The sequence below is a fragment of the Cyprinodon variegatus genome, unplaced genomic scaffold (assembly GCF_000732505.1).
Source record: "Cyprinodon variegatus isolate N-32 unplaced genomic scaffold, C_variegatus-1.0 Scaffold110, whole genome shotgun sequence".
NCBI classification, from domain to species: Eukaryota; Metazoa; Chordata; class Actinopteri; order Cyprinodontiformes; family Cyprinodontidae; genus Cyprinodon; species Cyprinodon variegatus.
Window position 1 is genome coordinate 1,002,948 of NW_015150563.1, and position 14,574 is coordinate 1,017,521.

Genomic DNA, 14,574 nt, shown 5'->3' on the forward strand with positions numbered 1-14,574 from the left:
CACCAATAAAGATAGAAAACAATGAAGAACCTGGCTAAAATTGAAACTGAAAACTTAGAGAAAAAAAATAAAACAAAGATTGTTACAGACGTAGGCTATTGTGTGCCAAAGAAAGTGGAAAACTGTATGACCTCCTGTAACCCCTAACCCTTTCTGCCCTCTCACCTTTATAGCGCTCCCTTCCACACCTCCACCAGTGGTAGAGCAAAATATAGGTCAGTTTATCAACCTAAACAAAACACCACCACCCAAACCAAATAAACCAGAAACAAACCACACCTAAACACCAACAACTATAAATAGGGATGGGAATCAAAAACTGGTTCCTGTTCCGCAGTTCAGGGAGCAAGTAGAAATCAGGGGGAGATGAGTTTATTTTCCTGAAATTGTACAGTAATGCTTTTTCATTAAACGGATGCCGTCTCCATTAGATTTAGATGACTGTGACGAGACTCAATAAGAGAATTGATAAGGAATCGAATTGTTTCACAGAATCGATAAGGGAATCGCCCAATTCCCACGCCTAACTATAAATGGATCCTACAAGCAGGGTTTAGTCATAAATAATGTAACTAAAATGTATCAGAATCAATGGGAAGGCATAAAGTGGGTAGAGGTGCAGACATCTAGGCGTGTATGTGTGTGAGAGTACCACGTCACTCTGAGTGGTGTAAACATTGTCTGCCAAGCTCTCCAGGGCGATCCACTTGACGGGCAGTTTGGAAACAGAACCCTGACGGTAATAATCTCCACTGTAGATCTTCTTAGAGAGTCCAAAGTCTGCCACACACACCGACATGCTTTCATCCAGCCTGAAACATACAGAAGAACAATCTAGAACTCTCCTCTTCATGTTCCGGGCCTGCAGATATCACACATAGTCTGGACTTTGACTAGCTCAGTGTGCGTCTAGGTGATGATGAGTCAACCTAACAGAAATTAATAGATAATTCACTAGGTTCTGTGGTGAACCAATAGGAATCAAGGAGAAAATTTCCAATGTAATCAAAGCTATGACTGCACTTATACGCACCAATCAGATACTGAAATTGGACATCAACTCTTGATTTTGACCAATTAGCTGGATCGGATATCCGATGAATGATGCTGATCTAGTCATTTCTATTTCTACTGATATTATACACAGTCATACAGTAACAGTGATGTAATGACTTTAATCCTATATATCACTGATTATGTCATCCCACAGAAAACACACGGCAGCAGCTTTGTTTCTGGCAGCCATCTTAGATTTGGTCTTAGTCTTCGGGACAAAAACTATTAGTCTTAGTCACATTTTAGTCATTACGATATGTGATAGTTTCAGTCAGTTTTATGTTGCACTTCATAAAAAAGTGAACCTTTACAATTTGGAATAAAACCAGGTTCTTTTCCAGACTGACAGCTCTATCCTAGATGCTACAATAGCTGGGTATAGAATGCTGCCTTGCAGTTCATCATCGCTGTTGGCAGAAAACTTTGATTTATAGAATTCAATAAACTTTTTTATGAATTAATGCCCTACTTTGTAAAAATGTGTCTTACAAAAGGTGTGAAAATAAGACATCTAGTTCAACGCATCATATTGGTTAATATAGCAGACAGACAAGCTACCAAAATGTCCAATCAAGGAATGGTTTTAGACTTCCAAAGTTTCCATCCCAAATCGAACACTTCCTGATCTACTATGAATTACCGGTATGCATTAAACGCAGATCAATAAAATCTGCATTACTCCAAAAAAAGCAAAGAACAAAAACATTCTTCTTTCTACTTTGGTAATTTTGGCTTTATTTTTGAGAATAAATCCCTCGGTTCCTACTGCTCAGGAGTCAAAGTAGACTTAAATTAACAGGGTTTGATATAAAATAAAAACAGAGAAAACCTCTAATTGCCTTATAATGTCATGGCAACCCAGACCCAGAGAACCCAACACCCCAAAAAATTCACCCGGCCCTTCCTCCCCCTCAATACACTATTCGCCCCTCCCTCCACCTCCCTTTGGGGAGAGCAGAAATGACAGCCCCGGCACCGGCAGGCCACCCAGACCCAACAACAGCCCCGGGCGGGGGCAGGGACAGGCTGCAGGGCCCATCGCCAGCCCCCACCACCCTGTCCATCCAAAAACAAATGAACAAATAAACTCTGGCTGGCTAACCCGTAAGCACCATGCAGAACCCCCACCTAGGACGCAGCCCGCACCCAGGGAGGGCATGGACCAGAACCAAGACAGGGGGCCAGACACCATGTCCTTCAAACATCCACAGCGGTAAATCCAGGGTTAACCTTTGACTATCTTATAATTTAGGAAGTTATTTTATACAGAAATAACTTGATGTCATTATCTGATGGATTTAACTGTGATGTGTGTAAAGATTTATAGAAAATAAAGATTTATATTTATATTCCTTCCCTACAACTTTAAGACCGTTTTCTATGGGAGCTGGTTAGATAACAGGACAGTTTAGAAAGTGGTCTGACTGACATGCAGTTCCGTGCAGCGAGGTCTCTGTGAATGATGCTCTTGCTGCTCAGATACTCCATCCCCCGAGCAATGTCCAGCATGAACTGGACCAGAGTCTGAAGCGAAAGGTCCTGTAACAGAGACAGCAGGTTCTCAGGAGTTCAGCAGGCACCCAGTGGCAAATATCAAATAGTCTTTGCTCACAAATGGCTCCTCTCCCAAACGTGAGAGCAACAGGAAGGTGTGCAGATCCCCATGCTTCATAAACGGCAGGACCACCATTGGGATTGGGAGCCGCTGGCCATGACGTCGGTGTAGACTCACCCCTATTGGATAGAACAGACTGTAAATGTTAGTCCAACGGCTCATTTTAGTATTTCTGTTTAGCTGGAGTGTTACCGATGAGCTTGATGACGTTAGGATGGTGAAAGTCCTTCATGTGTGCTGCCTCCTTCAGACATTGCTCAATGTCACCAGCAGAAGTGATGTCAGCTGCACCAGAACACAAACATTTAGATATTGCAGATTAGTCCAGTCTAAGTGAACCTGATGTAAAACCGTCTTCTGGGGCAACCAGCAACAATAGTCCCATTTACAGAAGGATAACAAAAAACTGTAGATTCAGAAAACCACTAAAGGATCAGGAGCTGATGGAAATATCAACAGCGATATGCTTTTAAGAAATACAGTGTTAAAAGATCTGGAAGATGTGCTGCAATGGATGCAGCCAGGGGCGGATTGAGGAAATGTGGGGCCCTAGGCAAAGACAGGCAGGGGGCCCCTCTGAATTGAGAAGACAACACATAAAACAGACCCATAGAGAAACGTTAATAGAATAGACATCCATTATCTGTTCTAGGTTTTGTCCCTCTCTTCTTGTCCCTTTTCTTCTTGTTTTCCTCTCTATGTTTTGTACTCAGCTGACTTTTTATGCTGTCTCAAAAGGAATGAAAGATTTTTTCCAAGCACGCTTAATATTATCAGCGTTCTGATGGCATTTTAGCCAAAGGATGAATGCGCACAAATAAGGAATAGTTGTATTAACCATACATGGAAACAGAGTTTTATGGGGCCCCCAGGAACTTGGGGCCCTAAACAACTGCCTAGTATTGCCTAATGGTAAATCTCCCACTGGATGTGGCTGGTGAGTTAGTGAACTATGGGATATAAAAACATCATGGAGGACGAATACATGACCTCCTAATGGATTCATGTTATGTAGCTTTTTCTTTGTCTGCAGTGCATTCTAGTCCTTGGATAAAGCTCCATGTCTTCCTCCGTGTCCAGATAAACCTAACCCTACCTGCTTCCAATACTCAAGCTCTGCACTGGTGGCAACACAATTCAGTGAGCAGTTTCTGAGGGGCAATCCTGGCCATTTCTTGGATCTCTAAAGCATCTTCTAATACCTCTTTGCATTAAGAATCTGCGTTAATAGCTCTGTTATTCTTGGCAGAGGTAACAGCCTCAGGAAGCCATTTTTATGGCTGCAAACCTTTTTTAGGTACAGTTCACATAGAAAGAGTGATTTCAGCCAGTCTGCAAATTAGACTGTTGCACTGAGTCTCCCAGCTTCACCCGTTCTACTGATAGGACTGAACTGATGGGGCAAAAACAAATTAAATGTCGACTTTTGATAAAGGAAGCTTTCCATTCTAATAAAATAGTCCTTGAAACATTATTGAATTGTTTCTGTACATAAAAAAACTAAAGCTGTATTTCTGTAGTTTAAAATGGTTTGATAGAGATGCAAAACATTGTGTAAAAAAAAGAAAATCAGAATCTGACTCACATTTCAGCACTTTGACGGCCACCTTTGACACCACAGATGAGTCCTCCCTCTTCAGAATGGCTTCCCGCACTGAGCCAAACTCTCCTGCAAAAGGTCGACATGCAAACATCAACATCCACTTATCCTCTGATCTACTTTCTTTTTTTCCGTTTCTGTTAGGGTCTCGGGCGTTTTGGTTTTTCTGGTGCGAGTGAGCTTCCTGTCAGAGAGGATCTTTGCTGGTGGTTGTGGCGACCCATGTTGCTGCACACCTGAGATCATTTCTCCACCCAGATGACCAGCATCTAAATAAGGAATCGAAGGATAATCTCTCTTCGCCGGATGATTTGGATTTTAGCCAAAGACCTAAACCAGAACTATTCTTCTGGTTGAAATTTGTTTTCTAGTGAATCTCTTTTATGTGGACTTATTGTTCCAGCCAACAGTGAACCTCCATTCTTCTCTGATCTTCATGGAAAAGGTCTCACCTACGCTCCATTCCCTGCCTGCCTGCTCTCCAGCATCACCCTCTTGTTCTCCTGGACCTCCGGGATTCAGTCTGTAAGGCCGATGAATCAAGCCTTACAGATCCATGGTGCCTCCTCTTCATCATAGGCAAATCCATCAGTTGTCATAAACCTACGCATTCTTGATCAGTTTCATTTTCAGGTTTTTACACAATCAAGAGCAACTGATCCAAACTCAACTAATCCAAGCCTGAAATCCCAAATGAGCCAGAAAGGTTTTGTAGAGGAGAGAGTGTCAGGAATCCAGTTAGTGTGGTCTGTTTTTGTGTTTCCTTTCCTCCTCCACCAGGTGGTGCCCCGTCCTCATTCGGCCTCCCTGCACACCTGCAGCTCGTTGCCTCATTACCTGTGGAGTGCTCTCAAGCTGCTGACTGCCACTACCTCGTCGCCAGAGTGTTTGCCAATACTGGGTACTCTAGCCAAGGCAAGCTGAGTTTGCTGAGTCAAACTGAGTTTCTTGTTTACCTGAGCCTAATCTTGCTGTTTTTGTCTTTGCCTTTCGGCAGGAATTCATTCTGCAAACTGGATGTTTTGGACCTTCTCTCCCCGGGAAGAATCTTCTGAGAACCAAACTGAGCTAAGGATTAGAGTTTGTGGTTTGGATCAACCTTTTCCCCCCAAGGATTGTCTGGGGCTTCTCTCTGAGGAGGGGATTCATCTCCACTATGACCCATTCAAGGACCGCAGGAAATCTAAGTGGCAATCAGCTTCTTTGTTCACCAAGGAACAACCGCAGTCTGAGTAAACCCTGTCCGCCCCATCATCAAACAGGACAATCACTTGAACATCCCACACAGACTGAATTCAATAAAGACACCTTTTCCTGGAAACGTGAGTCTGCAACCTATTCCTCCTCTTCAACTTAAAGAATCTAATTTCCCACTGAGCCCGAACTAACCGCAGTGTCTTCCCCCTCACTTTCAGTTCCGGCTTGACAGTGTTCAGAGCAGCACTGGATTCATCAACACTAAATAAACTTGTTAAACTTTTCCTGGTCTCTCCGTTTGCTCTTCTGCATTTTGGATCAGACCTTTAGTAAAATAGTGACAGAGAGAAGCAATGATGAGGAGGAATTTCAAACCGCCTCTTCCTCTGATCATAATCCAGATCTTTGGACACAAACTGAAACAATTTCAAGAGCTTAAAATACCCGCCCAGACTATCAGTAATTCTATATTATTAGTTTTACTAATTACGGCTGCAGGATCTCTGGTGGACTCTGAAAATATTGAAAAGGAGCAGCTAAAGCAGTGCTGCTGAATTAACTGAATTTTCCCACGAAGTGCCCCATTCAGCCCTTTGTAAATATAACTTGTTAATTAACATCCACTTCATTTGAAGGAATCCTCGCCTATTTTGCATACACAAATGGAAAAGCAGAAAACTGAGGAACTATAAGCCCAAATTACATGAGCGATACATCATTTGAAAGCTAATACCTTCTAGTTTCTGAAACTATACATGCAAATAGTGTGTGTGAAACACAGCTTAAGTTGCATCAGTTCAAACATGACTTATAGTTTTTTTTATTCTAATGTAATGTCTCATTGTGTTACATTAGTTCTACATCATGTCAACCACAAATGCAGAACATTTCAGACCTTTAGCTGCAACATTTCCAGAGCTGTGGGGCTTTGAACTTTTGGTGTCACCAGCATCTCCAAAAATCTCAAATTGTGCCAAATGCTTTTACTCAACTATTTGTGGCCACAAAACATTTATAAGGCAAGTATTTTTTTTAACTTTTTTTCAGAATAAATAAAAAATAGTGAAACTGCTGCTTTTCAAGCTAAAAAAAAAGCCCCAGTGTCTTTTCTTAGATGTATTTTTATTTTTTTCGCATTGTAATGAAACAAAACCAGCGTCCAAACTTCAAAGATATCAGACCGTTGTAAGTAAACAGCTTCGAGCTGAGCGCATTGATCCAGCCTCAACTATGTATTTCACTCTAACGCAAACCGCTAACACAGCTCTGCTTTATATAACGCAGCCATAGAAAGCTACAAAGCCAAACAGCCCACGTGGTCCACGTGGTCTTAACCAATAAGAGCAGGACTCAATGAGGCGTAATATCGCTCTACTCAGTGCGTCATCGGCTGACAGGCAAGGAGCGCTTGGGAGACCTCGCCGACTTTAACTGACTCGAATCCAGTGATAAAAACATGAGGACAATTTTGTCTTCTAGGTAAGAAGACGATGTAAAAAAAAAAACAAATATCGTGGCCTAACGTCAGCCTTATTAACAATCTATGAACTTCTAACTTTTCTAACGTCAAAAATCGGATGTTATGTGGCGATTTTCTCATCTAGAACATTTTTATAATGAATATGCTGGATTACATTCAATCTGTGGACACTTATAGACGAATGGAGTATAAACAATTGAAGATTGGATTTATAAAACGGCTTTTGGATGCCTTTAAAGGTACGTAGCAGTGGCTGCTTTGTTTTTTTACATTTTGACAGGCTACTATTTCTGTGTTAATTGTGCTTTGGTGCTTGCTGTGTCCATCAAACGATCTTGGTGATCGAATTGTGGAGAATCTAAGCTTTCCAACGATGTCTAACATGTCTATATTGGTAAACATTTTACTGGTGGAATCTTCATGCTTTCTGAGTTAAAACGGAGGCCGGCGATTGGGTGGATTTTATTAAAGGATGAACTGATTAAAAAAATAAAAAAGACAATTTTTTCTAGTTCAAAATAAAATAGAAAAGTTTGAAACGAAGCAGGAATTTAGGTGAAAGGGCTCCAACCAAGTACTCCTGCCAGATGATTAGTAGGAAACAGACGTAATCCTCAGGAGGCACATATCTCTGCATTAAAAGTCGGTTTGATGATTGTAAATCTGCCCTAAGCCCTGATCATCTGCTGTTAGACCAGCCTAATGTTAAGCTGTCCCCATCCAGACTGACTGGGAAAATCCAAATCTAAAATAGGCATTTCTTCTTATAATAAGTGCATTTGTACGGTACTTGGCTTAAGGAGGTAAAAGAGACACTTTACCAATGGAACAAGACAATTTATACTTTAAATAAGAAAATAACAATTGCACTGTATCTATATATTTATCAGTAACCAAAGTTCTGGTCAGGTTTGTACCGACTGGTTTTTAATAGTTGTGGTACCTTTTCCCAGCATGTGTCCCAGAGTTAGAAGTCTCTCTGGAATCAGGACATCCTGCAGCTTGTTCTTCAGCTCGTTGCTGATGCAGAGACTCTCCACTGAAAGGAGACAGAAAGTCACAGCCTTTTAGTTTCGCCCCCTAAGATCACTGAAACACTTTAACGTTTCTTCTGGTGAGAAGATGAGGACGAGGAAAGCTGAGTTTCCATTAGTCAGACTGCTTCAGCGTTAGGCTGACATCAAACACAGAGCTGGGAAATAGATGTACGGAAGAGGATTAGGGCCACTGAAAAAAAAAAAAAGTTAACTGATTTTTTTTTATTTTATTTCAGTATAGTATAGTCAGAGATTAAAGTCAGAATTCTGACTTTAATCTCAGAATTCTGACTTTTTTATTGTCAGAATTCAGTCAGAATTCATGTTAAACTGAAATAAAATAAAAAAATCAGTTAACTTTTTTTTTTTTCAGTGGCCCTAATCCTCTTCCATATAGATGCGACATGTAAAAATCTGTTTTTACTTGATGCCTGAATGCATCTGCTGAAAAAAAAGAGCTGCTCCTAAAGAATGAAGTCCTACCTTCTTAGTAAAATCCTAACCTGTAATTACGCCCTCTTAGGGTTGAGTTTCAGAAACCACACCCAGGCCTGATAACTGCCAGACGTAAAGAGGCTGGAGATCAGGAACAGAACCAGTCTAACAACAGGAAGGTACTCATCATGTCCCCATCTAAAGATGAACACAAACAGAATCCCTGAGGCTCTTCTGAAGCTTTGAACTTCCACAGAACCACGGGTGCTTCTAGATGGGGCCAGTAGGGGCCAACAGGCCCCAGCCCAAGCTTTGGTCCCTTTACTGACAACATTGTACTAAATCAATTGATGACGATGATACGCACCGGCACAAGAAGTGTGACTGAATGCTTCCTTGGATGGATTTCGATTTTAGCTTAAAAACAACTTTAAAATGAAGGTGTTGCACCTTCAGCTTTACATGCGTTCAGACCCCAATGCTAGCTCTGGGGTCTGCAGGAGTAGCAAACGGTCCACTGACCATGTGGCTTTTTACTTTTATATCATCATTTTGTACTATGCTCTGAGAAAACTGCCCTTCTAAGTTCAAAAGGTTTGGAGCTGCTGCTGCCAGGAGCAGAAACTTCCAACATGACCCCCACAGCACAGCAATAATCCAAAGAATACCAGAAACTCTGAATCACAAAGCAGATGTTTTGGGAGTGGCCTATTCAAAGCCCAGGTCAAAAAGGTGAGAGATAAGCCCCATTTCCACTACCCTCTATAAACCCATCTGTGCCCAGTTCGGATCCTTACAACAGTTTCCACGCCACGCTAGCACGTTTCCTCGCCTCCTAATGCTACGTTTACACCGGACGCAGCGGGCGCGGCAGAAGCAGCGAGTTTACATGCAAAGTCAATGGTTGACACGCGTCAAGGAACAGCAAAAGGTCCCGCAGCACATTTTGAGCAGCAGGCGCAGCGCGTCTGAGCAGCTGAAGCAGCACGTCGGGCGTGTTTAAGCATCTGACGCGTGTGACGCGCTGCTGCTCGAGATGGAAAAATTAAACTTTTGCTGCTCGACGCGCCGCATCAACCAATCAGAGAAGCTGATCTGGGAGATTATGAAGTTTTCAGGTGGATTTTCTCACTTTAAAACATATTAAAACTACTTTATTCCCACTGATCACAGCAAATATAGCTGCAAGGCAAAGAAAGGATAGAGTAGCTCCGCCCAACGTGCGTCAAACACGTTTGCACCGCGCAGCCAGAGCAGCAAAGCTGCTTCAGCCGCGCGTCAGAACTAACTGGTACAAGCAGCAAAAAGGAAGCAGCAGACGCGATTTTGCTGATCCTGCTGCGTCCGGTGTGAACGTAGCATAATGGCGATCTCCGGTACTACTGCTCTCTAGAGCAGAGGTCTTCAAAGTTTTCCAGGCCAAGGACCCCCAAACTGATGGCGAGATGGAGTTGGGACCTCCTATTTATATTTATGTTATGAAACTGGTCCTATAGTCACTCTATTACATATGGAGTCATGTAACGAAAGTAATTTCGCCCTGAGATTATTTAAGTATTTCTGATTCCTCATTGATGGGACAGGTGTTGTGAATGAAACGGTGCCCATCCTGAAAGAGCTCCTGTGTGCATTGATGACTGAAAGACATCTTCTGCCTCCATTTATCTGTTTACTACAGTGTGTAGTAAACTGCAGGAGGGAATATAAAAAAAAGTAATCAAACAAAACTTTCGCGACCCCCATGCAGTACCTCTGTGGACCCCCTAGGGGCCACGGACCCCCTGTTGAAGACATCCTCTCTAGAGGGAAACAAGCAAACCAACATGGCGGCACCCGTAACATTCAGCAAGTTTGCGGCGATTCAGGCCTTTGGTGAATTTACTTGATAGTTGGATTTTGGGAAGTGGATGTGACAAACGATAGTCTAATCAGGGCTTCCAGACGCAGAAAACAAAAACAGACGTTGATGTTCATCACACTGCTAAGCAGAATCATCCCTGGAAATCACGTGGCACCGTAGGGAAGCTAGGATTTTTATTAATGTCTGAAATGTCTGATTACGGAGGCTGACTGTAAGGAGATGATGCGGTCTGCTCATACGCTCTTTGTTATCTTAGAACCGAGCCAGAACTGAACCGCACCGAGCCCTGCTGATTAACTAGTACCATGTTAGTGCGGTTCGGTTGCGTCTGGTTCATTCCGGGTCAGTTGTGCGTACCATTTACACTCCACAGTTATCTTAGTTACCGTGCTCGGACCGATCTCAGCACGGTTTCAGAGGGGTAGTGGAAATAGAAATGGGTTTATAGTGTTACGGCTTGAAACCACCCAGTGTGACCAGATTAAAACTATTCTGCAAAGAGAAGGGAGCACAGATCCTCCACAGAAACACCCAGGAGGTGATCCAGATCTAACCAGATTATCCTCCTTTTAAAACCAGTGAAGATTGTTCTCCATCTCTGTCTGCGCTACACAGACTTTTTTTTAAAACACCTCCATGTTCTGATTTAGACAAACTTTTACTCCATTATTACTTTTATTGCTATGAAGCCTATCTGTGAAAGGTGCAATAAAACTGTAAACTACACGGTTACCAGAATGTTCTTAGACAGAGACAGATGTGACCCCTGCAGCCGGCAGGTGAGATTAAATGATTTATGTCAACTATCAAAAAGGAAACACAATAAATGAAGCCTGGTTTGGATCTGAAACAGAGCAGCTGCTCCTTGGCGTCTCATCCAGCTAACATCTGAAGGAGGCGCAGACTTTTCCACAGCTCTGTGCTCAAAGAGGCGTTAAATGTCTGCTCCACCTCAGAATGAGGGACAGGATGTAGGACAGGTCAGACTCACAGGTGGACTCATGGAAATCATTCCCGTTTCTGCTGAAGGATCGAGCTGCCGTGAAGAACACCGACGTCTCAGGACCAGGAGCCTTAAAGGCCGACCTGCAGGCAGAGAGCAGCAGAAAGACTCGGTGTCATCCATCTGAGCAGACATGCATCCTCACACACACCGGGCATCGTACCCAAACTTTGTCTCCTTCCCTCTGCGCTGGGCGGCGACTGCGAGCAGGAGGCCGACGATGGTGGCCACGAGCAGGCCGAGCAGGAGGCCGACCCACACGTGGCTCCGCTGCACCTGGACCTGCGCTGTGGGAGAGCAGGCGGGCAAACATCAGTCCCACTTAGAACAGAACCAAACAGAATCCGCCTTTATTTTTCCCTCCATCAGGAGGAAACATCAAAACTGATCCTAATGAATAACTTAACAACCGGCTAAAAGCAGAACAGGAAGAAAACATCACATGGAGAGGGCACCTAGGGCAGGCAGCACCAGAACCGGGGGGCTCCAAGGTCCACAGCCGACGGCGGTGCAGGCCGCCACCTGGATGGAGGCGTTGAAGAAACGCCCTCCCCCTGAGATCTGAGCAGTGTTGTCCTTAAACAGCAGTGGCTCCTGGAAACACAGCATCAGGTTGTTAGGTACCGGTCCATCCGGTTCTGGGACACCCCCAGGGGATGCCGGTATGAGCCTGTCCTGGCTGAGGAGAAGGAAAACACAGCCCCAGTTCCCCTAAACACATTCCCAGTAACATAAAGCGCCTCAGACTGGGTCTTTACTAAGATCTAGGAAGAAAATCATTTAACGGCATCAACAGGTCAACAAAGATCAGTTTCGCCATTAAGGTGGAGAAATTGGTCTGTTGATGATTTATTCATATGTTTTGAATCTTTGTGGTGTTAATAATCGGGTTTCTGTTTCTGACAGAGGTTAAGAGGAAACTGGATTTTTCTGACATGCTAAGACATGTCGAGGCAGGGAGAATAACAGGAAGGCTCATCATGTTAACAGGACCTTTTGGGAACACTCTGGATGGAGATTAACTCAGAGTTAAGGTTGATTTACTCTCTCCATACGCTCTCCATAAATAAATACAGAATGCTAGCCACGCTAACTGCTGACGTAAGAAGCTGAGCAGAGGTGCGTCTGCAGACCTGCTCCTCCATCAGGGTCAGAACAGATCCAATTAAACGTTGAATAAATGATCAGTGGTCAGAGTCAGGGACCGTGAGTGTAGAGTGCTGCTTTCACCTGTGGTTCCCCTCCATGAGTCCACTGCAGCTTGTAGGCCAGCAGCCTCCCCTGCAGCTCATCCTCCTTCAGCCGGGCCCACTGCAGAAACAGCTGCTGCTCAGACAGCTGGAAGCTCAGGTTCCTTGGGGCCGCAGAGGGCACTGCAGGGAGGGTCAAACAGTCAGGGTTAGTTCCACAGCAATGGGGGGGTACAGCTTCAGCTGCAGTCCTGCAGGGGGTGCTGAAACCCCTCAGCCTGCTGTAATTAATGGATTGAGGCCACAAACAAAAGCTCTTTGTACAGAGGGGACTGGAATCTACTGGAGTGGATCCAGCTGGACCCCCCCCCCCCCCCCCCAGCCTCAGCTGTAAGCAGGGAACCAGCAGCTCCACTGTTTACTGATGAAGCTCTGCTCAGCACCTGACTCTAAACAACAACCCAGATTTAGGCCCCTAGACGGGCCCTCACTGTGGGCCCCTGACCGCAAAGGTTCCTTCACCTGACTCCGGAGTGACGAAGTGCAGCCATGGGGAGAACGGGGAGGGTCCCACCTCGTTCACACAGGACACCCTGCAGCTGTAGTTGGAGAAGCTCCTCAGGCCCGTCAGCGTGTGTTTGTAAGGAGGAACCGGGACCTCCTGCGGGGGGAGGGCCCACCTGCGGCCCGAGATCCTCACCACCTGCAGGAGAGGAGGTCTGCTTCACGTTTACCACCTTAGTGTGTGTGTGAGTGTGGAGTGGGTTTACCTGAATTGTACAGTGGGAGATCTCTGAATAACCATCGGATCCTGGTTTCCATGACAACGTGATGTTGTTGCCTGTGGTCCTGAGAAGCTGCAGAGCGGCCGGAGCTGCTGGCAGCACTGAGGCACACAGACAGGCGGGTCAGGTCCCCCCTCCCATGGAGGCGCTGCAGGACTTCATCACCGGACTCACCTTTAATGTGGGCCGTCCCCGTCCGGGACACGGAGATCCCTCTGGTGTTCTTAGCTTCACAGTAGAACTTGATGCTGCTGTTCACACCTGAACACAAACAGTTCCTGGATGTTAGCTGAACGGACAGGATGGAGGATTTTCCTCCAAGGCTGCAGGTCGGCACCACCTTCAAACATCCACACCTGATCATACGGAGGCTCTTTACGAACAACTGTTTGCAAGCCACAGATTTTTAAATCCATTTAGGCTGGACTTTGACTAGGGCAGGGGTCGGCAACCCAAACTGCTCAAAGAGCCATATTGGACCAAAAAAACAACCTAAGTGTATTATCCCACTATACAAAAGGACTACGTGGGCTTAAATATATAATAAGCATTCATGATTAAATGTTTATCCTGGAGCAAATGTCACATAGCAGCATGAGGTGATGGACGAGCAGTTTAGGTTTGGTCTCATTGATGAAATAATAGAAACAGGATAAAGGAATCTTTCTGATGGAGCTGATGGAGTCATGAGGAACCAAGCAGGAACTGACATCCATCAGAGCAGAGCTCTCTAACCCTGAAATCCCGCATCCTCCGTCACCAGCGTTCCTTGGTGGGATTTAGATTTTTAGGATTTGGGGAAAAAATGGAGGAAAGTTACCATCCCTGCATCAGAGCACTACCTGTTGGATCTGAGAACGTTTTTCTATGCTTAAACCAAACTAGCAGCAGTAGTAGAGTTTGGAGATTCAATCTATTTCTTAAATCTATCTTTGCTCTCTTCTAATTCATGCAGAAGTTCTGCAATGGCAATTTTTCTCTCCCTCCCAGCTTGGTGGCCGGCTGCATATTTAGCATGGAAATGCCTTTCCAAATTTTTCTTTTTATTTATTGACAACCTCTCATTACAAAGCAAAAACGCAGGCAATCCTTCTACATTTTCTCATCAACTATCTTCCTTTTTTTCCCTTTGGGATCCATGGTCCAAGAAACACCTGCTGCTTTGTTTCCCTGGCAACGCGCCGCGCTGGTTCCAAGTTACAACCACTGATCTCTGTGGCTATGACGCAAATTATTGTTTAAATTTATTTATTATACACATTCTTACAGCATTGGAAAACATAAAGAACATTTGTTTGTCCTCCCATACACTATA

At 44.3% G+C, this 14,574-nt stretch overlaps 1 protein-coding gene across 1 annotated transcript in view; it reads right to left on the minus strand.

The window, feature by feature from the left end:
• tyro3 (TYRO3 protein tyrosine kinase) overlaps positions 1–14,574 on the minus strand; it is a 38,578-nt gene that overhangs the window by 5,317 nt on the left and 18,687 nt on the right. Inside the window, exons 5-17 of the mRNA XM_015374929.1 lie at positions 13,434–13,520; positions 13,245–13,360; positions 12,997–13,177; positions 12,515–12,657; positions 11,740–11,878; positions 11,448–11,571; positions 11,273–11,367; positions 7,892–7,987; positions 4,257–4,340; positions 2,864–2,956; positions 2,669–2,790; positions 2,486–2,595; positions 653–812 (exon numbers count right to left, since the gene is read on the minus strand). Coding sequence (XP_015230415.1) covers positions 653–812; positions 2,486–2,595; positions 2,669–2,790; positions 2,864–2,956; positions 4,257–4,340; positions 7,892–7,987; positions 11,273–11,367; positions 11,448–11,571; positions 11,740–11,878; positions 12,515–12,657; positions 12,997–13,177; positions 13,245–13,360; positions 13,434–13,520 — 1,550 coding nt within the window. The remainder of the gene's footprint in view (positions 1–652; positions 813–2,485; positions 2,596–2,668; positions 2,791–2,863; positions 2,957–4,256; positions 4,341–7,891; positions 7,988–11,272; positions 11,368–11,447; positions 11,572–11,739; positions 11,879–12,514; positions 12,658–12,996; positions 13,178–13,244; positions 13,361–13,433; positions 13,521–14,574) is intronic.